Genomic DNA, 23095 nt, shown 5'->3' with positions numbered 1-23095 from the left:
TTCCCATTCCCCATCCCCATCCCCATTCCCCATCCCCATTCCCATCCCCATTCCCAGGGAAGGTGGATTTCTCCTTCCATGCAGGAATTGCAGCTGCAATTGGGAAATGTGCTGTGAGAGCAAAAAAAAATTTAAAGAAAAGCTGTTTTCATGTAAATGTCCCCAGTAATAAAAGTGAATGAAGAAAGCAACACATCCAAACAAGAAATAGTACATTTGTGCTAGAGAAGCAAAAATGACTCTAAAAAAGAGAGCTTTATCAACAATTTCCAGCAGGCATGGGCTGCTCTTTAATGCTCCTCGAGGAATAGCAGAGCTCCTGCTGGACCTGGGCCGTGCTGCCTCTGATCACGGGCTCTGAAGGAGCCAGGCTCGGCACAGCACTCTTGAAAACATGAAACTTGTTTGTTTGCTCAAGCAAACCCCCAGCTGCCTTTCTCTGCCCAGACCTGGTGTTTGGTGCTGTCTGTCCCGTTCCTGCTGCGTTTCCCTGGGAATCCCCGCTCTGGGGCTGCTGGAATCAGCCCAGTCCCAGCCCCTGGCATGGCCAAACTCCCCTCAAATCAGGGGCAAATAATAACAAACGTGCTGTGCTCCAAAATATACAAAATCTAAACATACTCATCAGATGATTACTAACACGAAGGTCAGTGTTTATCTTGCTTTCTTTGCACTCTGGATTACAAACCCTCAGCTGAACTCCCTGTGAATCAGAAGGTGCAGCTCTCCCTTCCCCTGGTGGGAACAGAGGGGCAGAGAGCAGCCCGTGTGTCCTTGCAACTCCCCACTCTCCCTTCCACTGTACCTGCACCTTCCAGATATCCCCGTTATTTATTTCTCACCGAGCTGCTGGTGTGAAAGGCTCTGCACAAAGAAGAAAAGCAGAGAGGGTCACAGCCTGCTGCCCTTTGCCTTCAAAGCTCTGCAGAACGATTTAGCCCAAATATACTCCAGACCTGCCACACCGGGGGATGCTCCGTGATGGATCCGCCCCGAACCCGGCGGGGTTTCACTGCCCTGCTCACTGCCGGCAGCAAGAGGCACCCAAGGGGTGTTTACAGCCACAACGAGCTGTAAAATCCATCAGGGAATGGAGGCAATGTTAAAGGCATCGTCATCAGACGCGCAGGGAAAGCCTCCAGCCATCCCCACCTCAAACCGCAGCCCCTGATTGTCCCTAAATCCCACTGCAGCCCCTGATCGTCCCTAAATCCCAACCTTTTGGCAGCAGCAGCAGCAGCTCGGGGGCTATGGCAGCGCCCAGGACTCTCCCTGCACATTCCCCCGTCTCTCCCAGCACATTTGTGGTTTCCACATTTGTTTTTACTGCCTCGAGGAGGCATTTAGAGAAGCAACATAGCCCGGGCTTCTCACAGTATTTCTTGCCACCCAGGGATTTAAGATCTTACAAATGGACCAAAACCTGTGTTATTTTGACCTCTGAGGATTTTAAAAGCCTGCAGAAAAATATGTTTATAGTAAAGAAAGCATGAACTCCTTGACTCGTGAGTGGAGAGGCAGGAGTCTGACACTGCCCTACCCCCAAACCCCTCAACACCCAGAACACACTCCAGCTCCACACTCCAAGGAAAGCAGGGACAGGAAAACCAGCAGGAGTTCACCAAAGAGTTTGGAATTTCATATTTTTCACCAAGATCATTTCAAGTAGAAACTCATTATTGAACCTGATGAAAACGTGGTGAAACGGAGGAGGAATAACTTCTGCCTCACTTGATGCTCATAAGGGAGATAATGCCTCTGGGAGAAGGTGTGGGGATGAATTATCTGTGAAATTCAAGATGAAAACCTCGTTTGGATGGGGTGCTGAGCAGCCTGCTCTGGCTGAAGGTGTCCCTGCTCATTGCAGAGCCTTTGAAGGTCCCTTCCAAGCCAAGCCATGCCATGGTTCCGTGGTTCCAGAGGCAGGATGGATTCCAGGCAGGATGGATCCCATGGATGAGGCTGCTCAGCACTCCCAGCCCCACTAACCCCACTTGATTTAGAGCTGAACCAGACGCAATCGCTGCCCTCCAAAATTTCGAGCTGATTTTTCAAGGTGCCTGAACCTGCATAAAAACCCAGAGTCATCCCCATCTCCTGAGCCAAGAAATGAGATTAAAGCAGCCTCCGAGCTCACCTGGCTCCATTTCACATCCCCAGCATTTCCTGAACACCTGCCCCTTCCCTCTCCAGCAGCTATAAAAATCTCTGCCAACTCCTGTCTGTTTTCTGATGTGGCTCGCTCTGGCAGGAGCCAGATCCCAGGCCCAGGGAAGGGATGCTGGGACAATTCCACGCCATTAAGAGGTGGCAGGGACATTCCTGAGTGCTCAGAGCCACAGTCTGGAGGGACTTGGCAGCTCTGCCCCATCTCCAGCCCCAAACACACCCCAGAGCTCTCCTCTGGCTTCCAGCACTTTTCCCATTCCCTTGCACAAATTCCAATTAATAAGATTCCAACTCCTGGCTACGAAAAATAATAAATGTGAGGGACCATGGGGCATTTTGGGGACCCTTTTCAGCACAGATGAAGCAAAGCGGAATTACTTTCTGAGGCTGGAAAATCCTTGTTTAGGGAGAAAATAAATCCCAGCTCCTCCAACAGCAGCAGCAAGTACAGTACTGAACAAACACCCCCTTATCTCACATCACAGGGCAAAAATCAGACTTCTTTTTCTCAGACCTTTCAATTAAACAACATCTTCAGCCAAACAAGAACCATCTGCCCTCACCACCTCTGCTGGATCTGCGCTCCAAGGGTGATGGATTGACCAGGGAGCCTGCACAGCCCCTGACCTCCCAGCCTGCAGCTAAAGCCAGACAAATCCTTTGGAAGGCGCCTGCAAATGGATGGTTTTCATCTGCTCAATAACTGCCTGGTGTCCTCTTGGCTTCTCCACAGGCTGATGCAACCGAGTTTTTCCTGGAGTGTGGCGGGGCGCGGGGGCGATAACGAAGGATAAATCACCGGGATGAGATAACCACCCGTAAAATGAAGTCATCTAAGGACAGGTTCGGACATATATATTTCATTGTGAAAGACCTCCTTTATTCCCACTAATGGAACAAATTAAATCAGCCAAGCTGAATAAAACTCTCACGTCCCAAGACGTAACAAGGCACTTAAAAGTTCCTCTGGCGGCGCAACCCAATCGCTCGTGGCTGTCCCTTGGAAAAGTGCAGGACAAGGACAGAGTTCAGGGACTCTGCAGGTGACAGGAGTGTGTTCCCATCATGAACAGAGTGCCAGCACTGTGCATTTCTCTGTGGTGCTCCTGCAGGCAGGCCCTGAGCTGCTCTCTGGAGTGGCCTCACACACCGGGGTGGATTCGAGCCACGTCCAGTGCAGCTGCCCTGAGCCAGTGTCACAGGTGGCCAGAACAACAGTGGCACCCCTTTTCCAGGAGAACTGGGGGTGATTTCATTCACACACTTTATCCTTCACCTCAGGGCACCTGAAATAACCACACCTGGGCCCTTGCCTGCAGCGATGCAACACCTCCACACCTCCAAGCACACAAATTAAAGCCTTATCACCACTGAGCAACTCAGCGCTGGGTGAAACCCAGGTACAACGTCACTGTTCCAGCTTTTCCCTTGCCTCCACCACCCAGGAGCATTCCCAGCCCGTGGGAAGGCAGGCAAGGCTGCAGGAACTGCATTTTTCCTACAGCCAGCATAAACAGCGTGATGGAAAAATAATACCTAGATGGCGACTGGCAGACAGAGCAGAGACATTTATTTATTCTTGATCACAAACAATGTCCTGCATTGACAAGCTGAATGAAGGGCACTTCACTGATTTATTAGACCTAATAAGAACCAGACCTCTCGGGATGAAATACAAGATTGATTTTTAGTGGTGAGCCTTGCTGCCATCCCAGGCTGAGCTCAGGCTGATGAGATGGAACCAGGCGTGCACGGGGACACGGGGTTGACACAGCTCTGCTGGGGCAGGGGGACAAATGGAGGATTGCCATGGGGAGGGGGAGATGGAATGGAAGCGCAGCAATGACGGCCCTGCACGCTGCTCTTTCCTCCCTGCAATCCCCCTCTCTCCCACTGAGGCTGTGCGCCCCAAGAGCAGCAAACCACGGGGAATTTTAGGGCAGCTCCGGTGGAATTCCTGGGAAACCTCTGAGCCAGGCCCTCCCCACGAGCCTGCCTTCCAGAGGAGCCCCTCTCAGCACAGCCAGTGCAATTTCCACACCAGGCTCAGCACCTCCTGGGCACACCACATGAGCTGAGTTCCGTGGATGCCGTTTTCCATCAGGAAAAAGGCAACTAGCACAGCAGTGCTTAGCTTGAGGCCCTATTAATAGCAGTTCTAATTATATGGCTGCAAACTTAATTCATGGCAATGATTAGTGTCAAAATCAAAGGCATCACACATCAATATTGATAGAATTGTATGAAGCCCATAAACAGAACAAGCAAGCTGACACATCTCCCCCCAGCACTTAGTTGCTGTTAACTGTTGCATTAATGTCCCTTCTCGTTTTGCTTGATGGAAGTGGTTTTATTGGAGGAATCCCTGATTCTGAATGGTTGTGTCTCCAACATGGGCCCCTTTCCCCTTCCTCCCACAGCCAGGAGGCTGAGGTGCTTTGGAAGGAGAGCAGGAAGGAGAATTTCATCCCACGTACCTGTGCTTGAGCCACAGCATCTGCAGCATTTGCTTTTCACCCTCTCTGAGACAATTCTGGGGAGCAGAAGCAGGAGGTGAAGAGCTAAAGGCAGGAGGGCACCAAAGGGATATCCCAGTGTTTCCAGTGAGGAACCCTCACTGGGGGAGCACAGGCAAATTTGAAAGATTTCAGAGCCATCTCCCTGACTTTCCTCCAGCTACACAAAAATGCCTTCCCTGGAAGCCCAGACGGAGCCAGCAGCTTGTTTCCAAAGGAAATCAACAGCTGTGGGCGAGGGAATAGGTGTGACAAAGCTTTCAGACATTAATTGTGTGGGTAGATCTGAGATGGAGGAGGACACTGAGGAGATCAGGTGGAAAAGGTGTCTGCACCAATCCCCGGCACTTACAGAGGTGCTGAACGTTTCCACCATCATCTCATGGATGGGGAAGGAGAGATAAGGAGAGTCCTGAGCATCCCAAGCACTCCCTGACACGTCTGGTTATCTTGGAACAGGCACAAAATCCAGAGACAACCTGTTAACTTCCCTCCTCTGCAGCCAGAGCCCCTCAGCTCGGGGCAGAGCTGCTTCCTCCACCTCACCTGGGCTCCCTCAGGCCATGGAAAAGATAATCCCACGTGTCAAAGGAGGCAAATCTGCTAAAGGTGTAGACAGAGCTGGGGGAGAGAGAACAGCATCCTCAGCCCCACACAGGGGAGGACAGGACCAGGATTGTTCCAGTTAATTACAGGGGGGATGGATCCCACCAGCTGCAGGCAGCTCTGCTGTTAAATAAGGGCAGATGCCATGAAAACCTGGCTGTAGTCAATGTCTGGGATGAATTTACTTCAGAGATGGGCCAACTTTCATCCAACAGATGAAGGATTGCAGGTGAAGGATTCCACAGCCCTCCCTCTGGACAGCAGAGCATGAATAGATTAACTTTGCATCAGAAAGCGTTCAGTGCAGACTAGCACCAGGAATTAAACCCTGCTGGAGAGGCTGCTGCTTCTGTAATCCTCCATAATTCATGGAACAAGCCCGTAAATACCTCGTGTGCAGGCACAGGCTCTTGGCTGCTGCTGCCTCTGAAAGAGGAGCCTCCCCTGTCCCCAGACCCTGCCCACAGCGAGCACAGGGCTGCATCCCCTGCTGCACTCCCTGCTGCATCCCCTGCTGTATCCCCGGCTGCATCCCCTGCTGCATCCCCTGCTGCATCCCCGGCTGCATCCCCTGCTGCATCCCCTGCTGCATCCCCTGCTGCACCCCCAGCTCAGGGCTTGGCAGAAGCGTTTGGGATGTGCTGAGGGCTCCTCTTCTTCCATTTAGCTAAAAACCCCCCGGCTCTCCCCTGTGCCACGGCACGGGAAGCAGGCAAGTGGAGGGCTCTGCTTTACAAGCTCCCTCTCCCCCACGTTCCAAATTGCCCCACTGACACTCGAGAGGCACCAGGGAGGCACCTAATTTACTACTACTCAGCACTTGTAAAGTGCTGAATGAATATTAATGAACTGATGTAATTAAAATGATGCAGACATTCAAGTGTAGTATCTGCCTGTCCTTGTATCTTCCTGGATAGATGAGGAAGAAATTCCCTGCTGCTTAAGGACTCAAAAAATTAACAGCCTGCTGTTGATTACATTTGTTAACTCTTTCCCTGGCATGAAGGAGCAGGGGCTGCATTTAACAGGTTCACCTAATGCTGTCATTTAGAGCTGAGGTTAATTGGAAGGGTCTCAGCTTGCCAGAGCAGCAGCTCCAGGGCTGTTTTTGCTGGAGCTGGATCAGACCCACTGCTGAGCTGGCTTCCAGCTGCAGCACCAGCTCCAAAGGCCAACAAGGCTTACACCCCAAGGCCACTTCCAAACTTATTTTAAATGCAGAACTCCTCTGAGAGTTCCCTTCCAACTCAGAATATTCTGTGATTTTGTGACTCAGAAGTGGCGAAATCCCAGCTGGACTTCAAAGGCCTAAAAGTCATTCAAGGCCAGGTTGGACAGGGCTTGAAGCAACCTGGGCTAGTGGAGGGTGTCCTTGCCCACGTCCCTTCCAACCCAGAAACATTCTGTGGCTCTCACCTGAGCCCCACCAGCCCCCCCTCGGTGTTTGTGGTGCAGAGGACAAGGAATGTTCCAGGGCTGATCAATCATCCAGCAGGAGGGAAGAGGCACAGGGAAGCAGCAGGACTCAGCCCTGAGGCTTGGTTCCAAAAGCAGCCACATTAACCCATTCCTGTCTCTGCATGACCAAAATCCTGCCAGCTCCAGCAGCTCCAAAGGCTTTGTAACTCACAGTCTTCTACAGCAGTTGCAGAAGGATTGCTGGGAAACAAAACCATCGCAAGATTTCCATCTGACCTCCTTTGGTTCCTCTCCCAGGACCATCCTGCAGCAGCTTCAACTTCACCTTTCCCAAAAACGGCACTCCAAAACCACACCAACAACACTGAGAGCTGAACTCTGCCTCTCCAACACCATGCTGTGACCCAAACCCTGCCATTCCCACTCCTGCTTCACTCCCAGTTTCCCACTGGGAAACACCCGTAAGGCGCAGCAGCAGCGAGGCGCACCGGAGCGTCCCGAGAGAGACCAACCCCGGCCAGCACCCCGAGAGAGACACACCCAGCTCCTGGCCCTCCACAGCCACGGACAGGGCTCACCTTCTTCAGCCTGCCCGTCTTGGTGCCCACGAAGACCACGCTGTAGCCGTTGTAGACGTAGGAAGCCACGGAGGTCATGCGGTCGCGGCTGGAGGTGAAGAGCGTCACCCCCTCCACGGGCACCGAGCCCCCCAGGGGCTGGTTGATGTCCAGCCCACAGAAGTTGTCATCGATGGGGACTGGCTGGAAAGACAAGGTTTGGGGCAGCTGTGAGTGACACAGAGCCCAGGGAGGCCCCACACACTCGGGGTGGTGTGGAGGGTGCTGGCAGCAGGGTTGGGGCCACCAATGTGCCACCCCCTGCCAGCTCCAGCCACCTTCCCCAGGGCTCCTGCAGCTTCCAGAGCCCGGGTTGGGAGTGACAAAGACTCCCAGGAAGCTGCACACTTTATTCTGCCTTAAAACCATCCCTTCCCTCATTGTCATCCCACTGTAGGATGAGAGCATGGATTAAAGGGGAAGAGTGCTCCGAATTTAGGGAAACTGAGGCACAGACAGACTCATCCTACTCTGCAAACTCGTGTTCCATTGGGGCAGGGATTGAACCCGTCCCTCAAGGGCTCCCACAGCCCACACCCAGCGCATCCTTACCGCTTTGGTGCACTGCACATCCTTGCCCAGCAGCCAGTTGAGCTCCAGGTTGCCCTCGCCCTGGTAGCAGGACTGCAGGCGCTCCTTGATGTGGGCGTTGACGGTGCGGATGGGGAAGGCGCAGAGCGCCGAGTCGTCGGGCGGGTGGTGGTACTGCTTCTGCCGCTTGGAGAAGATGGCAAAGAGCACGTCCTCCTGCGCCGTGATGTTGAGGGCCCTGGCCAGCACCTCCCCCGGCTTGGACAGGTAGGCGGCCTGCAGCAGGCGGTACTCCGTGTCGCCCCTGACGCAGCCGAAGGGCAGGGACACGTACGAGTGGAACTTGGGGTCGTCCTTGCACAGGCGGACGATGCGCGAGGTGTAGAAGAGGTCGCTGGCGGAGTTGATGGAGACGCCCTCGGGGGTCTCCGGCTGCACCGTCAGGAAATACACGAAGTTCCCGCTGGCGAAGCCGTAGATGTAGAAGATGTCGAAGTGCGAAACCAGGGCCAGCGTGTCCGAGGGGATTTTGATGAGGGACGAAACGAAGTCGCTGTGGAGCTCGTAATCCAACATCGCCGACGACTCCGGGTCCCGGGGCAGCTTGCGGCTGGACAGGGTGGGGAAATAATCCTGCTTGCCGTCCACGGCCGTGCCGATGAAGAGCTTCCCGTCCTCGCCCTCGGAGCGCACGATCACCCCGTACATGGTGCCCGTCTTGTTGACGCTGGACAGGTAATGCTCCTTCTTGTGCGAGGGCTCCACCAGGATGAAGAGGTCGTCGAGGCGCAGCAGCTTGCAGACGCCCTGGTAGAGGCTGCCGCAGGCCAGCAGCCGGTTCTCGGAGTAGTCGATGATGAGCAGCTTGTTGACGTTGTTGGTGAGCGTGAGGACCTCGCTGCACGGCTGCACGATGAGGGGAGGGTAGCAGGATTTGTTGTCCTCCTCGGGACCGGTTTTGTGAGCCACCAGGATGGTCAGGTTCCCCGAGAGCTTGTAGACCCTGTTGATGGCCCCCACGTAGACGGCGCCGGTGCCCCGGTGCACCGTCAGGTGGTTGAACGTCCAGTCCCGGTTCTCTGAGTGGAAAGTGTTGAAGGAGGCATTGCTGGACACGTGCCGGGACAGCGATGCCAGGAGGAGGCAGAGCAGAGCCGCTGAGCAGCCTTCAGAGTCCAGGAGCCGAGGCCAGGCCCTCCTCTGATCCATCCTGGGAAAGGAGAGCTCCGTGTCCCCCGCGCGCGTCCTGAGCCCCGGCAATGTCCCTCACATGGTTCTGTGGAGAGAAGAACCACCCAGAGCCAAGGATTAGATCCCGTGTGCCCTGCAGATAAAATTCAAAGGAGGCTTTCTAATTACACAGTCCTTGAGATAAAGGGAGGATGTCTCTAAGCACAGCGAGAATTAAGCGAGTCCATAACTTAGTGGAGAACAGTTCAGGCTTGATGCTCTGCCACTCGTTTCAGCCCCTGCATCTTAATTTGTGGTGGGGTTTGGCTGTTGAGAACATGCCCTGCTCAGACAGTGAGGGGAGAATCAGCTCCAGCCCAAGACAAAGCCTGCAGCTCACAGCCCCAGCCACCCATCTGCAATCTTGGCTGAAAGGATGTCTCCTGCAGGGTGTGTTGCTGGAAGCAGCAGAGGAAATAAGAGCTGTTCTTTACCTTTAAACCCTCTCTGATTTAATTTGGGAACCTGAGGAAGAAGCCTCGTGCAGGCAAGCTCATTGAGCACACACTGAAGGCGCTGACATCTCCCCTCAAACCTTCCCCAGAGCCAGAAGTGCCTCTCAAGCAGGTGCTTTTTAGGCAGGAGCTCCTTCACAAGGTACTTTCCTGCCAAAAAGCAGCTGCCACCAAGGTGGGAGCACATGGTTAGATCAGCCACCGAACGCTGCCAGCAGAGGAGACAGCGCCAGTCTAGAGCAGCTTGCTTGGCCTGACCACGGAGGTGTCTGAGTGCGAGAAAACCACCACAAAGTTCTCCTTTATCCCAAATTTTGCATTCCTGACGTGCTCCAGGCTGGGCAGGCAAAGGCACCGCTTCAGAGAATCCTCCCTCACCTCGGGGTGACCCCAGCCCTGGGGAGAGGCTGAGGATGAGGCAGCGCTCTGCACCCATCACATCCCACCCGCCCCACGGGAACCCTGCCCTCCGCAGCTCTGAGCCCCTGCCGCTGCTCCTGGTTGGGTTTATTTGAATTTCCAGCAATTCCCAGCCCTGCAGGGGCGCTCTGAGCTGCGGTGTCACCAGCAGCCGCTCTCTCTTTAGCCTTGTTCCCGCCGGGAGCCGGAGACGGCTGTTCCTGAGAGGTGACAAAGGAGCTCTGTCCCTGCGCTGTGCCGCTGACAGGAGACACGACAGGAGAGGCAGCCCTAATGGCTTTCTCATTCTGCTCAGGGAGACATTTCCCCAGCTGCCTCCCTGTCGCTGCCAGGCTCGGCATTCCCACCTTGGCAGTTTGTCCGTCCTGGGGAGGACACGGACCCTGCCGCCCTCTCGGGGTGCTGGGCACCGAGCAGCTGCTCCTGCTGCCCTCCCCGCACCCCCAGCAGCACCGGGCTCTTCCCTCCACATCTCCGAGCGAGCACCCCCGCAGCATCCCCTGATCTTTCCAGGATCTTTCCAAATGGGACGCTCCCGGGGTCTGGGAGTGTCCCCTCCGTGCTGGTGGCACATGTGGGCACCGACACCTGAGCACGGGGCACAGGGGTCCCAGAGCAGCTCTGCCTGCACCCCCACAGTGCCCCCAGTCCTGGGACATGCTCTGGTTCAAGGGGAGCCCCAAAAGGGAGAGACCCCCCAGAGCACAGAGACCCTGCTGGGGAGCTCTGCACACACAATTCCCCTGCTTCAGCTCTTAAAAATTGTTCCATTGCAAAGTGAGATGAGGACGGTGCAGGCTAGAAATGAGCACATTGAAATATGGAACTTCACAGAGACCTGGGTGTGTGGGCCCACAGCAGTTTTGGGGCTTTTTCAGCCACGTTTCCATCCCAAACCCAGCAGAGCTGTCAGCTGTAAGCCAGCCTCTGGCTCTGCCTCACAGGGAAGGTTTGGCAGGGCGCTCGTGAGCAGCCACTGCCAACGGCAGAGAGAACATCCAGGAGGGAGAATCTGCCTCTCCACCCTGATCTGAGCACGGCAGACCGGCCACGAGCTGCCATCCTCCCCAGCCCCCCTGGATCTGTGTCACCCCAGGGCAGCTCCTGTCCCCAGGGCTGGGGACAAGGGCAGGGTGCAGGGCCAGAGGAACCCGCTCCCTGTGAGGCTCAGCTGGGATTTTGGGGAGGAATTCTTGGCTCAAAGAGCTGGGAGAGGTTGGCAGGGGCTGCCAGCTGTGGCTGCCACATCCCTGAAGTGCCCAAGGCCAGGCTGGATGGGGTTTGGAGCAGCCTGGGATGGTGGAAGGTGTCCCCCCACGGCAGGGGGTGGCACTGGATGATCTTCAAGGTCCCTTCCACCCCAAACCATCCCTGACACCTGGGGAGTTAAACACCAGCAGAATGGGTGCTTTTAACTCTCACCCTTAATACCATTTGATCATTAATTTTCCCTCTCTTTCTTTTTTTTTTTTTCTTTTCCTTGAAGAGAGTTTTAAAATACAGCCTCAGAAGCAATCTGCAGCTATTAGTAACGCAAGGTGAAAGAGAGAGTAAATTCAGGGACACAATATAAACCCAAGCAGCTGAAAGGCCTCAATTAGGCTGAAAGGAGTTATCTGGTATTTAAATAATTATTAGATTGAAGGAATAATCACAGGTCTGAGCCGATTTTTTCCCCCACTGTCATCCTAATGGAGACTATAATATTATTATTCAAATGCCCATGATTCTCATTGAGGGGGGAAGAAAAAAGGGCTCATTTAATCTCCATGTGACAGGGCTTCAGGAGGCACCATTAGTCATTTCTCTCATTTCAGCTGTCACTCACTCACGGGCACCACAGTTTGTCATTAGTGGCATTTTGTGCAGACCATACCACCCCCCCCCAAAAAAAAAAAAAAAGGAAAATTAAAGCCAAAACAACAAGAGAATCTCCTGTGGCAAATGAGGGCTCAAAGGCACAATTCTGATGTCACCAGTGTGGCAGCTGTGTTTGCCTGCTGCTGAGGGGGCTTTTCTTTGGGGGTGGGGGTGCTCTGGTGAGCAGTGATTTACACTCAGCCCATCACCCCTGCTCCCTCAGCTCCTGTTTCCTGGGATAATTCACCCCTCTGGGTGTGCCCCAGCACCCCCAGGACACAGCACACACCCCCAGTGCCTCCCTGACCCCCCATCCCCACCCCCACCCTCCCAGCCCCACAAGCTTTTCCCTGCCTGTCCTTTTTCTGTCCCTGTGCCTCCCCCTGCCCAGAGGCCACCAGGGTCCCCAGGCACTCACAGGGGGAGCAGATTGGGCCATAAATCCACCCTGGCTTTGTGGGGGCTGTGATCCTGAACAGACCCTCCTGAGGAATGACAGAGCTGGCCAGAGGGGCTGGGATTGCTCTGGGAGCTGGGGGTGGTTCTGCACTTTTTGCCATTCAGAGCCCCCTAAGATTCATGGCTGGGAGTGGGGGCAGTGGCCCTGCCCTCCCTGGGGGTCACCAGGGCTGTGACACCCCCAGAACAGCCCAGGGGTCCCCAGGCTGTGACACCCCCTGCCCAGGGGTCACCAGGGCTGTGACACCCCCAGCATGCCTCAGGGGTCACCAGGGCTGTGACACCCCCTGCACTGCCCAGGGGTCACCAGGGCTGTGACACCCCCTGCACTGCCCTCCCTGGGGGTCACCAGGGCTGTGACACCCCCAGCACTGCCCAGGGGTCACCAGGGCTGTGACACCCCCAGAACAGCCCAGGGGTCACCAGGGCTGTGACACCCCCAGCATGCCCCAGGGGTCGCCAGGAGGGCAGGCTGCCCGTGACAAACCCTCAGGCAGGACAAACCCTCTGGCACAGCCTGAGCCTTTCCCCTCCCCTTGGCTGCATTTTGGACCTGGCAATGAGGGCAAACCCCGAGTTTGGCCATTTCCCTGCAGCAGGAGGGAACACAGGTGCTGGAGCCTCTTCCCTCCTGCAGCACCTTGGGAATTCTCCTGTGAAACCTCTCCAGGCACTGAAGCTGCTGCAGTGATTGATCCCCTCCAAGGAGTGACACTCAGCACACGTTTGTCAGCTGTGGAGGGAGACCTTACCATAATTAATAGGGTTTGGGTTTAATTAGGCAAAAAGTCCGAGCCAAAATGTCTGATGGAAGCTTCTCCAAGGCCTGGGATGTTTCCAGCGTGGATCAGAGCTCTGGGTGCTCAGTGCTGCTCTTTGGCCAGGCCACCACGGCCACCCCAGCACCCAGGAGCCTGACCCCAAGGGCAGCTGCTGGAACCCTGGTGTGAATAACTGGAATTCTGTAACACAGAGCCATCAGGATGCCTCCCACCGCCTCTTCTTGGCCTTTTTTATTCACCATTTTGACTCCAACAAGAAGAAGAACAAGCTGTCGGCTCTGAGGTTTCTCCAGAGGTCTCCCCACAGGCATGACAAATAACAAGCTTTTCCTAAAACACAATCTGAACCCTTTGGACCAAAATGCAGCCTCCTGGCTGGCCCTGTCCCCGCTCTGTGCTGGCAGCCAGGGCAGGACCCGTGCCAGGAGCTGTGTCCCCCCTTCCCGGGGCTGCTCCTTCCCAGGGGTGGCATTCCACAGCCTTCTGAGAAAGAGTTAAGAGGGCAAAGCACAGCATTGTGATTATTGCTTCCTCCAGGCCTGGGACAAGGAAGAGGAGGGGAAGAACAGAGCCCAGCCACGAAAAGGCATTTCCCTGATAACAAACAACATCACAGCAATTATGCACAAAATTTGTCCGGAGCCCAGATATTTGTTTGTACAGCACACACTGTGCAAAGCTCTGCCCTGCACCTCCCCACTGTGCACACACATCCCAACGGGTCCAGAGGAACAGAAACCCGGGGGGGCCTGCCCTGAGCCCCAGGTGTGGATCTGCAGACTGCAGCACGAGGACACGGCACATCCAGTGCCACCCCTGGCACATCCAGTGCCAGCCCTGGCGCTGCCCCAGCTCTGCTGGACAGGCCTGGACAAGTCCTGCTCCTCAGTGCCCGTCCCCAGGGGCACCCAGAGCAGCACCAGAGCCGTGGCTGTCACCGTGCTGTCACCCAGCTGTGCCTGACAGCTGGAGCCAGCTCACCCAGCAGCCCCACAGGGCTTCCAGGAGAAGGCAGAGCCCAGCCCAGACACATCAGACACCTTTCCTGTCCCCACACCTGGCACCTGCTCTCTGAGAAACCACAGCTGGCAGCCCCTGAGCTGGAGGGCTCTGCTGGAGAACAGCTCATCACTGTCTGCCTTGGGGAGGCCAGAAATCTGTCTTGGTTTGGACAGACAGGTGCCTGCTAAGGAAGGCAGGAGCCTCCCCTGAAATGGAGAAAATGAACCCCCTCCAAATTGCTATAAATTTTAAATTAAGGGGCTCTCAGCCTCAGCAAAAATTATGAGAGCAGGAATAACAGTTCTTTAATAGGGAAGAAAATAAAATTATAAAATAAACAATGCAGTAATTATAAAACAACAGTGACAGAGTCAGAACTCAGCCTGGCACCCTGTGGGTCAGGGTGCTGGCAGCAGGGCCATTGTAATTGTGGTTGCAGCCCTCCTGCAGGGCCAGGGGTGGTTCTGCTGGAGCAGAGATCCTGGAGAAATCCAATTGGAATTGTGGCTGCAGCCCTCCTGCAGGGCCAGGGGTGGTTCTGCTGGAGCAGGGATCCTGTACAAATCCCACTGGAATTGTGGCTGCAGCCCTCCTGCAGTGCCAGGGGTGGCTCTGCTGGAGCAGGGATCCTGGAGAAAGGTGCAGAATCCTCTGAAGATCCAGGGGCAGAGGCAGCTGCTGCTCCTCTGGGAATGCAGTGGAGAACTGGCCAAGGAGAGCCTCACTCTGTCCCGAGGACAGGCTCCAGGCTGGTGACAGCCTGACGCGCTCAGCACGGAGCAGAACGGAGCCTGCTTGCCCTGGCTGCCTTGAAGTCTGACACCAAGGGGAAATTTAACACTTCTGAGGTTTCCTGGCTGCTTTAGTCCAGCTCTGGGGAGGCTGGGGCTCAGCCAGACCTGTGTAAACAGGTCACTGGCGCTGGATGATGTTGAGAGAGTGAAGTTGGAGGGAGGGCTGTGAGTGTGCAGCAGCCTCCTGCTGCAAGGCCAGCTGTTAGAGCCATCACTGCGGTGGTGTTCTCTAAAGAGTCCTCAAGGACCCCCGAAACAGAATCCACAACCCCTCCAGGCAATCTAGGTCAGTTTTACGTGCCTCAGAAAGTGCTTTTTCTGGTTTCCTACCTGAGTCCTGATGGACTGGGCTTTATCCACCTCTGCACCGGCGCACCTGAGCGCCGTTTGATTATTCATGGGCTTCATTCCCAACAAAATGGAATTTAATGGCTGCTGACCTTCGGTGCAAGCAGATTAAACGATGAAATGATTTGCCCAAGGCTAAGCAAAAGGTCCCGGTGGCAAGGCAGGGAGTTTTATCTCCCCAGCCCCAGCCCAGCCCCGTGTCCCCAGGTGACATCCAGCTGCAGTTTATTACCAGAGAATATTACAGAGCGAGGATCACACCGAGCTGCAGGAGGAAAACAAGCAGCAGCTTCTGCTGGCCTCACTCCAAGCACACCACAGGCAAGTGAAGAGCCCCAGCTTCAAATGAAATGGGTCCCCAGGCGCTCCATTAACCAGAGATGGTGCAGCAGAGCTCCTCGGGCCGTGCCAGCCCCGTGCAGCGAGCGCTGGGGGATCCCTGCTGCGCTCACACCGCGGCAGGGCAGGAGATGTGCAGCTGCTGCTGGGGGCTGAATGCAACCATGCAGCCCTGTGTCCCTGCCAGCCAGGGGGCTGGGGTGTGGGCACTGCTGGGCACGGCTGGTGCAGCTCCCTGACCCTCCAGAATGGATTTATCTCCCAGGATCAGCACCCGGCCGGGTTTATCTCCCTGTATCAGCACCGAGCTGGGTTTATCTCCCTGTATACCAAACCAAGTTTATCTCCCCATATTAGCACCCAGCTGGGTTTATCTCCTGAGATCAGCACCAAACCAGGTTTATCTCCCTGTATCAGCACCTAACCAGGCTGATCTCCCTGTATCAGCACCAAACCAGGTAGGTTTATCTCCCAGGATCAGCACCCAGCTGGGTTTATCTCCCAGGACCAGCACCCAGCTGATCTGGGCTCTGGGGGCTCCCAGGGGGGCCCGTGCCCCCAGCCTCATGGCCTGAGGTCCTGGCAAGGAGCCCAAAGGCTGGAGCTGCCTCCCCTCCGTGCCACCAGCAGCTGAGCATCATCTCCTCTCCCAGAGCATTGGGACATCAATGTCTGCTTGAGAAAGTGGCTCCTTCACACTCGTGTGCTCCCTGCTCCTCTGCCCTGCTTTTCAATTTCAGAGCTCTGGCAGATCTCTGATTAATTCAAGCCTGTTTAATAACCCTTCTGTTTAGATGAAACGAGCTGTCTTGTTTTCTTTATTTTTAACACTAACTCTCGTTTCTTTGCTAAGGATCTCTGTCATTTAAAAACTTCTCTCTCTCCAACCGAGCTGAGACTGAGATGGAGAAAGCAGCTGCTGACGTCCACATCTGACATCAGCCACAAGGTCTGAGGCTAAAGAGGGGCTGGACACTTTGATGGATGAGAGAACCCAAAAGCCTGAGCAAAATCAGGAACTCCTCAGATCCCTGTGCAGGGCACAAACAGCGGCACCGTGGGGACAGTGGGGGTGACGGGAGAGGACATTTGGGAGCTGCAGCACCCACCCAGGAAGGGTCACCGTGTTTCTGCCTGTGGGGGAGGCAAATCTCCCATGAAAGGCCCTGGGAGAGGAGAGGAGCCTGCTGTGGCTGTGTCTCACACTGTGCCCCTGGCGTGGCAATCGATTGGCCATGGGCTGCTCCAGCTGCTCCCGGCCCTGCGCAGCATCCAGGGCCTCTCCCTGCTCTGGGGGTCCCACCTTGCCTCGTCCCCTGCTCTGCAGTGACATCCCCACCCCACGGGCTGTGAGCCCCGTGGTCACTGCCAGCCCTGCCCATCCCACCCCGGGAATTCCCTCAGGACAGCCTCTGCTGCCTCCCTGGAGCTCAAAGCTGCACTTGTCTGCAGAGCAACTGAGTCACTTCCTCCCAGCTCCTGCCCGTGGGACAGGCTCCAGCCCCGCCGGGAAACAATAAATCCTCCAGGACGTGTGAGGCCACATTTCACAGGGATGCAGCCAGCCTGCCTGCCCCGGGAGCCCTCGGCAGCCCTGCATTCAGCTCTGCCCCAGGGAGGCGTCCCAGCCCCATCCCGGCCGTCCCCAAGTGTCCAGGCACTGCTGGCATGGAGCAGCACGGGGATCACAGCCCCCCTGTCCCCCCTGAGGGGACACAGCACCAAGGTGGGTCAAGGGCTGAGCACAAAAATTCCATAAAATGCACAGAGGATCCCACGGGGAGAGAAGCCACGGCTGAACTTGTGGCAGGGCTCCTTTGGCAAACCCAGGGGCGCATCACAAAAGGAGTTTCCTCCAAAAACACAACAAAACATCTGGTGAGGGCCAGTGCACCCCTCTCAGCTGGGTCAGTTTTATAAAACCCCCCTTTACAAGCACAGCCTGCTCCTCCAGATCCCCAGAACATTCCCACAGAGCTCGAGGACTGGGGGGGCAGAGCCAAAACTCAACAACTGGAGCTGTCTCTGGCCCAAAACCTGTGGAACTCCCACCAAAACGACCCAGCCGAGATGCTTGGCCAAAAAGAACTTCCCAGATCTGAGGAAAATCGGTGATTTTGGAAAATCCAGGAGCACTGAGTGCTGCTCCCTTTGTCTTTTTCGAAGCCAGAAGCAAAGACCAACTGAGTTACACTAAGGATCACAAGACTTTGAACCAAATGATCCCACACAGATGAGAACAAACGCAATGACAAGGAAATTAATGTGATATCCCCCTCAGTAACATGATGGCTAAAGCAGATAATCTGCCCAAGTGTCATGTTTATAATGGGAATTTGCAGAGAATGAAGCAGGAATTCGCAGGGATGAACAAATGAGCCAATATTCTGTTTCTTCTCGTGTTAAAATTTTGCAGTTTGGGATAAAAATAATGAGGTTTTTTTTGAAATCTTGGGAAGAGAAGGAAATTGGGCTGAAATTGTTCAGTTTCCAATAGATCTTAGCAGCTCAGAGGGTGTGGGAGCAGGTTCTGCTGGGGCAGGGGAGCTGCCCAAAGCCTTGTGCCAGCAGGACCCACCCCAGGGAAACCATTCCTTTGGAAAAGTCAGTTCAGTCTCATTTCAGTGACAGGATTGACACGCAGCTCCTTGCTGCAAACCTGCGAGGCACTGAATGGTTAAAACCCAACACCTCCAGGATTCTCACTCAGAAGTGAAACCCCCTCTGCAAGTCCCTGCAATTCCACCCAGCCCATCCCTCCTGAGGCCAAACCTCCCTGTGACCCAGCACCCTGGGCTGAGCTAATTTATCTTTTTTTGTTGTTTTTAACCACGTTATACAACCCCCTGGAAGCCCTCGCAGGAGCCTGTGCTGTTGTTTCTCCCTGGCAGTTTGTTCTGGCACTGCTGAGCCCAGCACAAGGCGGGGAATTCACCTCGACCCCGGGGAATTCATCTGGAGGCAGCGACGGGGCCGGCTTGTCCCTGCCACACAGAACTTGTCCCTGTCACACAGAACTTGTCCCTGTCACACAATTCCTGCCCTGAAAAGCAGAGTTACACAAGCCCTTGTAGCAGCACCTCATTCTGGCCCGGGGGACAAGCAGGGGCTGCTGCCTCTCTCTCCCCGAGAGCCCGGCGAGTTTGGCCCGAGCTCCTCGGTTGCTGTGAGATTTTTAAAGGCAGTCTGGACCTGTCACCGCTGAGCAGCCTCTGAACACAATTCCTGCTCCAGGAGGCTCCTCAGCGCTCCGGGAGAGGGCTGGTCCTCACTGCTGCTGGGATTAACTCCTTGAGAGCTGCCGGGAAACTTCCCAGCAGGGACAGAGAGGAGCTGCAGAGCCCCTTCCCCTGCCACAGGAGCTGGGGTGGGTTTCCATCTGGGTTTTCCATCTGGCCCTCCCAGCTGCAGTCCCACAAGGGATGATGCCTCTGATGTTAAATTCGCTTGGAAATCCAGAGGGGCAGACAGCAAAAGTCAGGGGTTGTGGAAGGTTTAAGGCAAGCACAAGATTCCTCATTCCAAGGTGGACTTTGAAAAGCTCTTACCGGCAGTTTGCTTACTCTGGGTTTATCATGGAATTACAGAACGGTTTGGGTTGGAAGGGACCTGAAATATCCAGTTCCAACCCCTGCCATGGCCAGGGACACCTTCCACTGTCCCAGGTTACTCCAAACCCCATCCAGCCTGGCCTTGGACACTGCAGGGAAGGGACCTTTGGGGTCCTTTCCAACCCAGACCATTCCACAGCTCTGGGTTTTGATTTCAAACCTGTGAAATGGCATATTTGAAGCACAAGAGTAATCAAGGCAGTGAGGAAAGCTCCAGGCACGCTCCCTTTTCCTCCCCACCTCTTCACACTTCCATTAAAAATCAAAAGGAAATTCGCAGGCTATTTTGTTTTTTTTCTGTTCAAATAACATTCCAGGCTGTGACATAAGCCAGCAAAGACAGGAAATATGATCAGGAGGGCAGAGCTCCATCCTCTGCTCCTGTCACTGCGACTTTTTGGGGACTTGGCAAATGAGTGAGCAGAGCAGACAGCCGGCGTGTTTTATGGAGTTGAACTGTAACATCCCTGTTCCGCAGCCAGCTCCCCGCTCCTCTGCTCTGACACCAATAAATCTGCCCAGCCACGGGGAACAAAGCTCTTCACACAGCTGGCCACACGTGAACCCCTCAGATTTGGCTACCTGGGCAAGCACCCAGCCCCTGGGCTCTGCTGTGCGTAAATGTTCCCCAAAAAAAGGGAAAATGCCGATTTCAGAAGCATCACCTGGGGGTTGAACCCTGCCACCAACACACTGACAGTCACCAGAGCTTTCCCAGTGCCAATTCCCAGAATCTCAGCCTCCCATCCTGAGGGGAAATGGCCACTTTGGGCTCGAAGGGAACCCTGCCAAGGCAAACCCCGAGAGCCCAGAAATCACCACGCCACACAAACCCAAACAAATCAAAGCCTCCTTCAGGTGGTGCCCAGGCATTACCCTCAAAAGCACAGACTCACTTTTTGGAAGCTCATTCCCGGGCGAACAAACCAAAGCAGGGAGACTCAGGAACACCTGGAAAGCAGCTCCAGCTCTCTCCCTTCCCTCGCCGGCAGGGCCGGCGCACACGAGGGATCGCCCCACGCAGGAAGAACTGCCCATAAATCTGCCGGCAGGAATCTGTTCCCAGGCTGGCCCAGGCTGGAAGTGACAGGAGGAACTTCTTCCACGCTGAGTCAGGGAGCGACGGGGCCGCGGTGGCCGCGCTTCCTCCGGCAGCGCCAGCGCTGCCCCACGGCCTTCCTGTTCTCCTGAGCCTCCCCAGGCAGGGGGACGGGGCTCCAGAGCCTGGCACTGCGGGGGTTAAACTGCTGCTGTGCAAATGCTGTGGCAGCCACGCAGGGGCTGGGAGGAAAATGAGCAGTTTGCTCCAACCTGTGCCGTAGCAGCAGGAACGGCCTCGCCAAGGACGGCCGCTCTGCCATCCACCCTCCAGCAGGAAAATGGGATTGGATTTGTCACACACACACCCCCAGCATCCCCACTGCTGCTCCCCTCGCACCAGCCGAGCCCAGGGCAGGTGGGAGCTGCTGGTCCAGCCCTGCCAGCCCCTCCAGGTTACACAGAGGGGCAGAGGCTGGGCCCACACTCAGCTCTCCCTGCCTGTACCCCCTCTCTGAGCTCTCTCCTGCTCGCAGGATTGTTCCTGGTGTGGGTTCCCACAGAGGCTCCTGCCTGGCTCCCCCGGGGTGTGGCAGGGCTGTGACACAGGGACAGTGCTGGTGGCTGTCACACTCACGGGCAGAGCTCCTGGTGCTCCCCACGCTGACCCAGCGGCCAGCCAGGCTGGACCCTGCCCTTCCTGTCCAGCTCCAGCCGTGAGACACCGGGCTTGTGTTCCAGCCCTGAGCCCACGGAGCCCCCAGAGCCCCCCGGAGCCCCCCGGAGCCCCCCGGAGCCCCCTGCTCCCAGCACAACCCCGGGGCAGAGCAGGGGAGCCCTGGGGAGGCAGCAGCAGCAGCGGGAGCAGGAGAGGTGAGAGGTCAGGGCAATATTTACTCAGATGTCACCTTTCACTTTTATGAAGTGGGGAAACGGGGCTGGAGCAGGAAAAGGGCTGTGAGGGACGTTCCCTCCTGGGAAGCTGCCGTGACAGCAAACAGCACGGAGCTGGCCCCAGAGAGGCAGGGCCTGGCTGGGACAGGACCCTCCAACCCCACACGGGGCTGGGCTTGGCTCCCAGGCTCCCTCTGGCCGTGGCTGGACAGGCAGGAGCTCTGCAGAGCCTCTCCTGGGCTGCAGGAGCCCCTGGCACAGTGGGGCCATCCCTGGCACTGAGGGTTTTAGGAGCTGGCAGGTGGCACGGAGCACGGGATCAGCTGCATGGCAGAACTTCCACGGGGGAAACTCTTGGAAGAGCCTTCCCCTTCAGCAGTGGGGAATGGAGCTGAGTGTGCCCCTAGCAGGGAGCTGGGCAGGGGCTGCTGCCAGGCAAGGGGGGCACAGCAGGGCCCTGGCAGGGCTCTCCCAGGCTCACCCTCCCGTGCCTTCGGAGATCATCTGGGCTTTTTTATAACGCGGCTCTGATGCCTTTTATCTCCAGCTCTGAATGCAATTTTAGCCCAGGCAAAGCAGGATTAAATTTTCATAGTCGGATACATTTATCTCGCTTTTCACTCCCCCCTCGCAGGTCGATTTCAGCCAAACAGAAGCTGCGATTACAGAGGGAAACATGAGATGGGCTCTCTCTGATAAGGAGGGGAGGGCCCCTCTTTCCCAGCCCCCCGTCCCTGGCAGCATCCCGGTACCGGCTCGGGATTCCCAGCCCAGCAGGGAGCACCGGCTCCATGGCTGACACGTGTTGCACTCGTGTGCTTGGGGAAGTTGTTCCTCGGGAAAGCTGCTGGAGCGGCCTCGCCCCACCCGGGCACAGGAGCCACGGACACGGAGTGAGGACACACGGCCACAGCCGGGCAGGATCCCCGGGAATGCCCGGAAAGCACCAAAATCCCCCGGTACCCTGCAGTGCCGCAGAGCTCCGGCTCGGGCTGCCGGCCCCGCACCCATCACCGGCTGCGGCTCGGCGCTGCCTCGCTCCTCGCCGGGCTCGCGCTCGGCTTCTAGCTGGATCCAGAGGATCCCCTCTAGTGGGATGAGCAGGAATTTCAAGCCCACATCCCACCCCCAACTGGCCGTGGGTGCTGGGCTGCCGGGGGGTGCAGCCTCAGGAGCTCCTCTGCCCCTTTTGCCATTTCCCCACCGCAGGTGCGGCCAAAACCGGGCTGGAATGTGGATGCCGGGCGGGGAGAACCGGAGAAAAGAGAAACGCCGCACTGACATGAGGATAAATCCCTCCACAGCCGCAAAAGGAGAGGATTTCCATCAGCAAGGGCCCGCCTGTGTCCCCGGCACTAGAGCTGCGGGAGGTGGCAGGGCCACCCTGTGACACAGCCACACGCGGGGACACAGCCGCGGCTGCCCAGCCCGCGTCCCTGCCGGCAGCCCCCGGCAGTAAATCCGTTTATTTTCGCTGCAGACAGCGGCTCCGAGCGCGGACAGCGCTGCCCTCGGCTCCCTCTGGTTCCCGCTGCGCTTTTCAGCCGCGGCTCCCCGGGCGCACCGAGAGCTCCCGGCCCCGCCGCGCCCTCGCCCTGCCCGGCTCGGGGGTGGCACCCGGCTGAGGAGGTGCCCAGGGATGCTCCGGGTGGCACCGACACCGCCTCAGCCCGGAGGGGTCGGGAGCACCTCGGTCCCCCTGCCCTCCCCTTTGCTGTTGTGGCGGTGGCCTCCCAGCCAAGCTGGTTAAGAGATTAACACTCTAAAAACCACATTTACTCTAATTAGCCATGAAATCTTTGTAACTAAGTGAAAAAATGTTTCCCTTGAGGGATTTTTGTCCATTCATCACTGTTTGAATTGCCAGGGAGGGGGGGTGGGGAAGAGAAAAGAGGGGGGACGGGAGAAAAAACCCTCAGATCTAATGAATTAATAGCAGAATGCCCCGAGGGAGCAGCGGCTCCTCCGCAACACGGGCACCTCAAAGGGGGCTTTTCACAGCCCG

At 56.2% G+C, this 23095-nt stretch overlaps 1 protein-coding gene across 1 annotated transcript in view; it reads right to left on the bottom strand.

The window, feature by feature from the left end:
- Positions 1-20174, bottom strand: part of PLXNA2 (plexin A2) — a 120484-nt gene extending 100310 nt beyond the window's left edge. The window contains exons 1-3 of the mRNA XM_084220755.1: positions 20055-20174; positions 7880-9134; positions 7289-7471 (exon numbers count right to left, since the gene is read on the bottom strand). Coding sequence (XP_084076881.1) covers positions 7289-7471; positions 7880-9067 — 1371 coding nt within the window. The 5' untranslated portion in view covers positions 9068-9134; positions 20055-20174. The remainder of the gene's footprint in view (positions 1-7288; positions 7472-7879; positions 9135-20054) is intronic.
- Between the last annotated feature and the right edge of the window lie 2921 nt (positions 20175-23095).

Source organism: Fringilla coelebs (genome assembly GCF_963513975.1).
Source record: "Fringilla coelebs genome assembly, chromosome: 23".
Classification (NCBI taxonomy): Eukaryota; Metazoa; Chordata; class Aves; order Passeriformes; family Fringillidae; genus Fringilla; species Fringilla coelebs.
The sequence above is the reverse complement of the archived record's forward strand: the minus strand, read 5'-3'. Positions and strand labels throughout refer to the sequence as shown.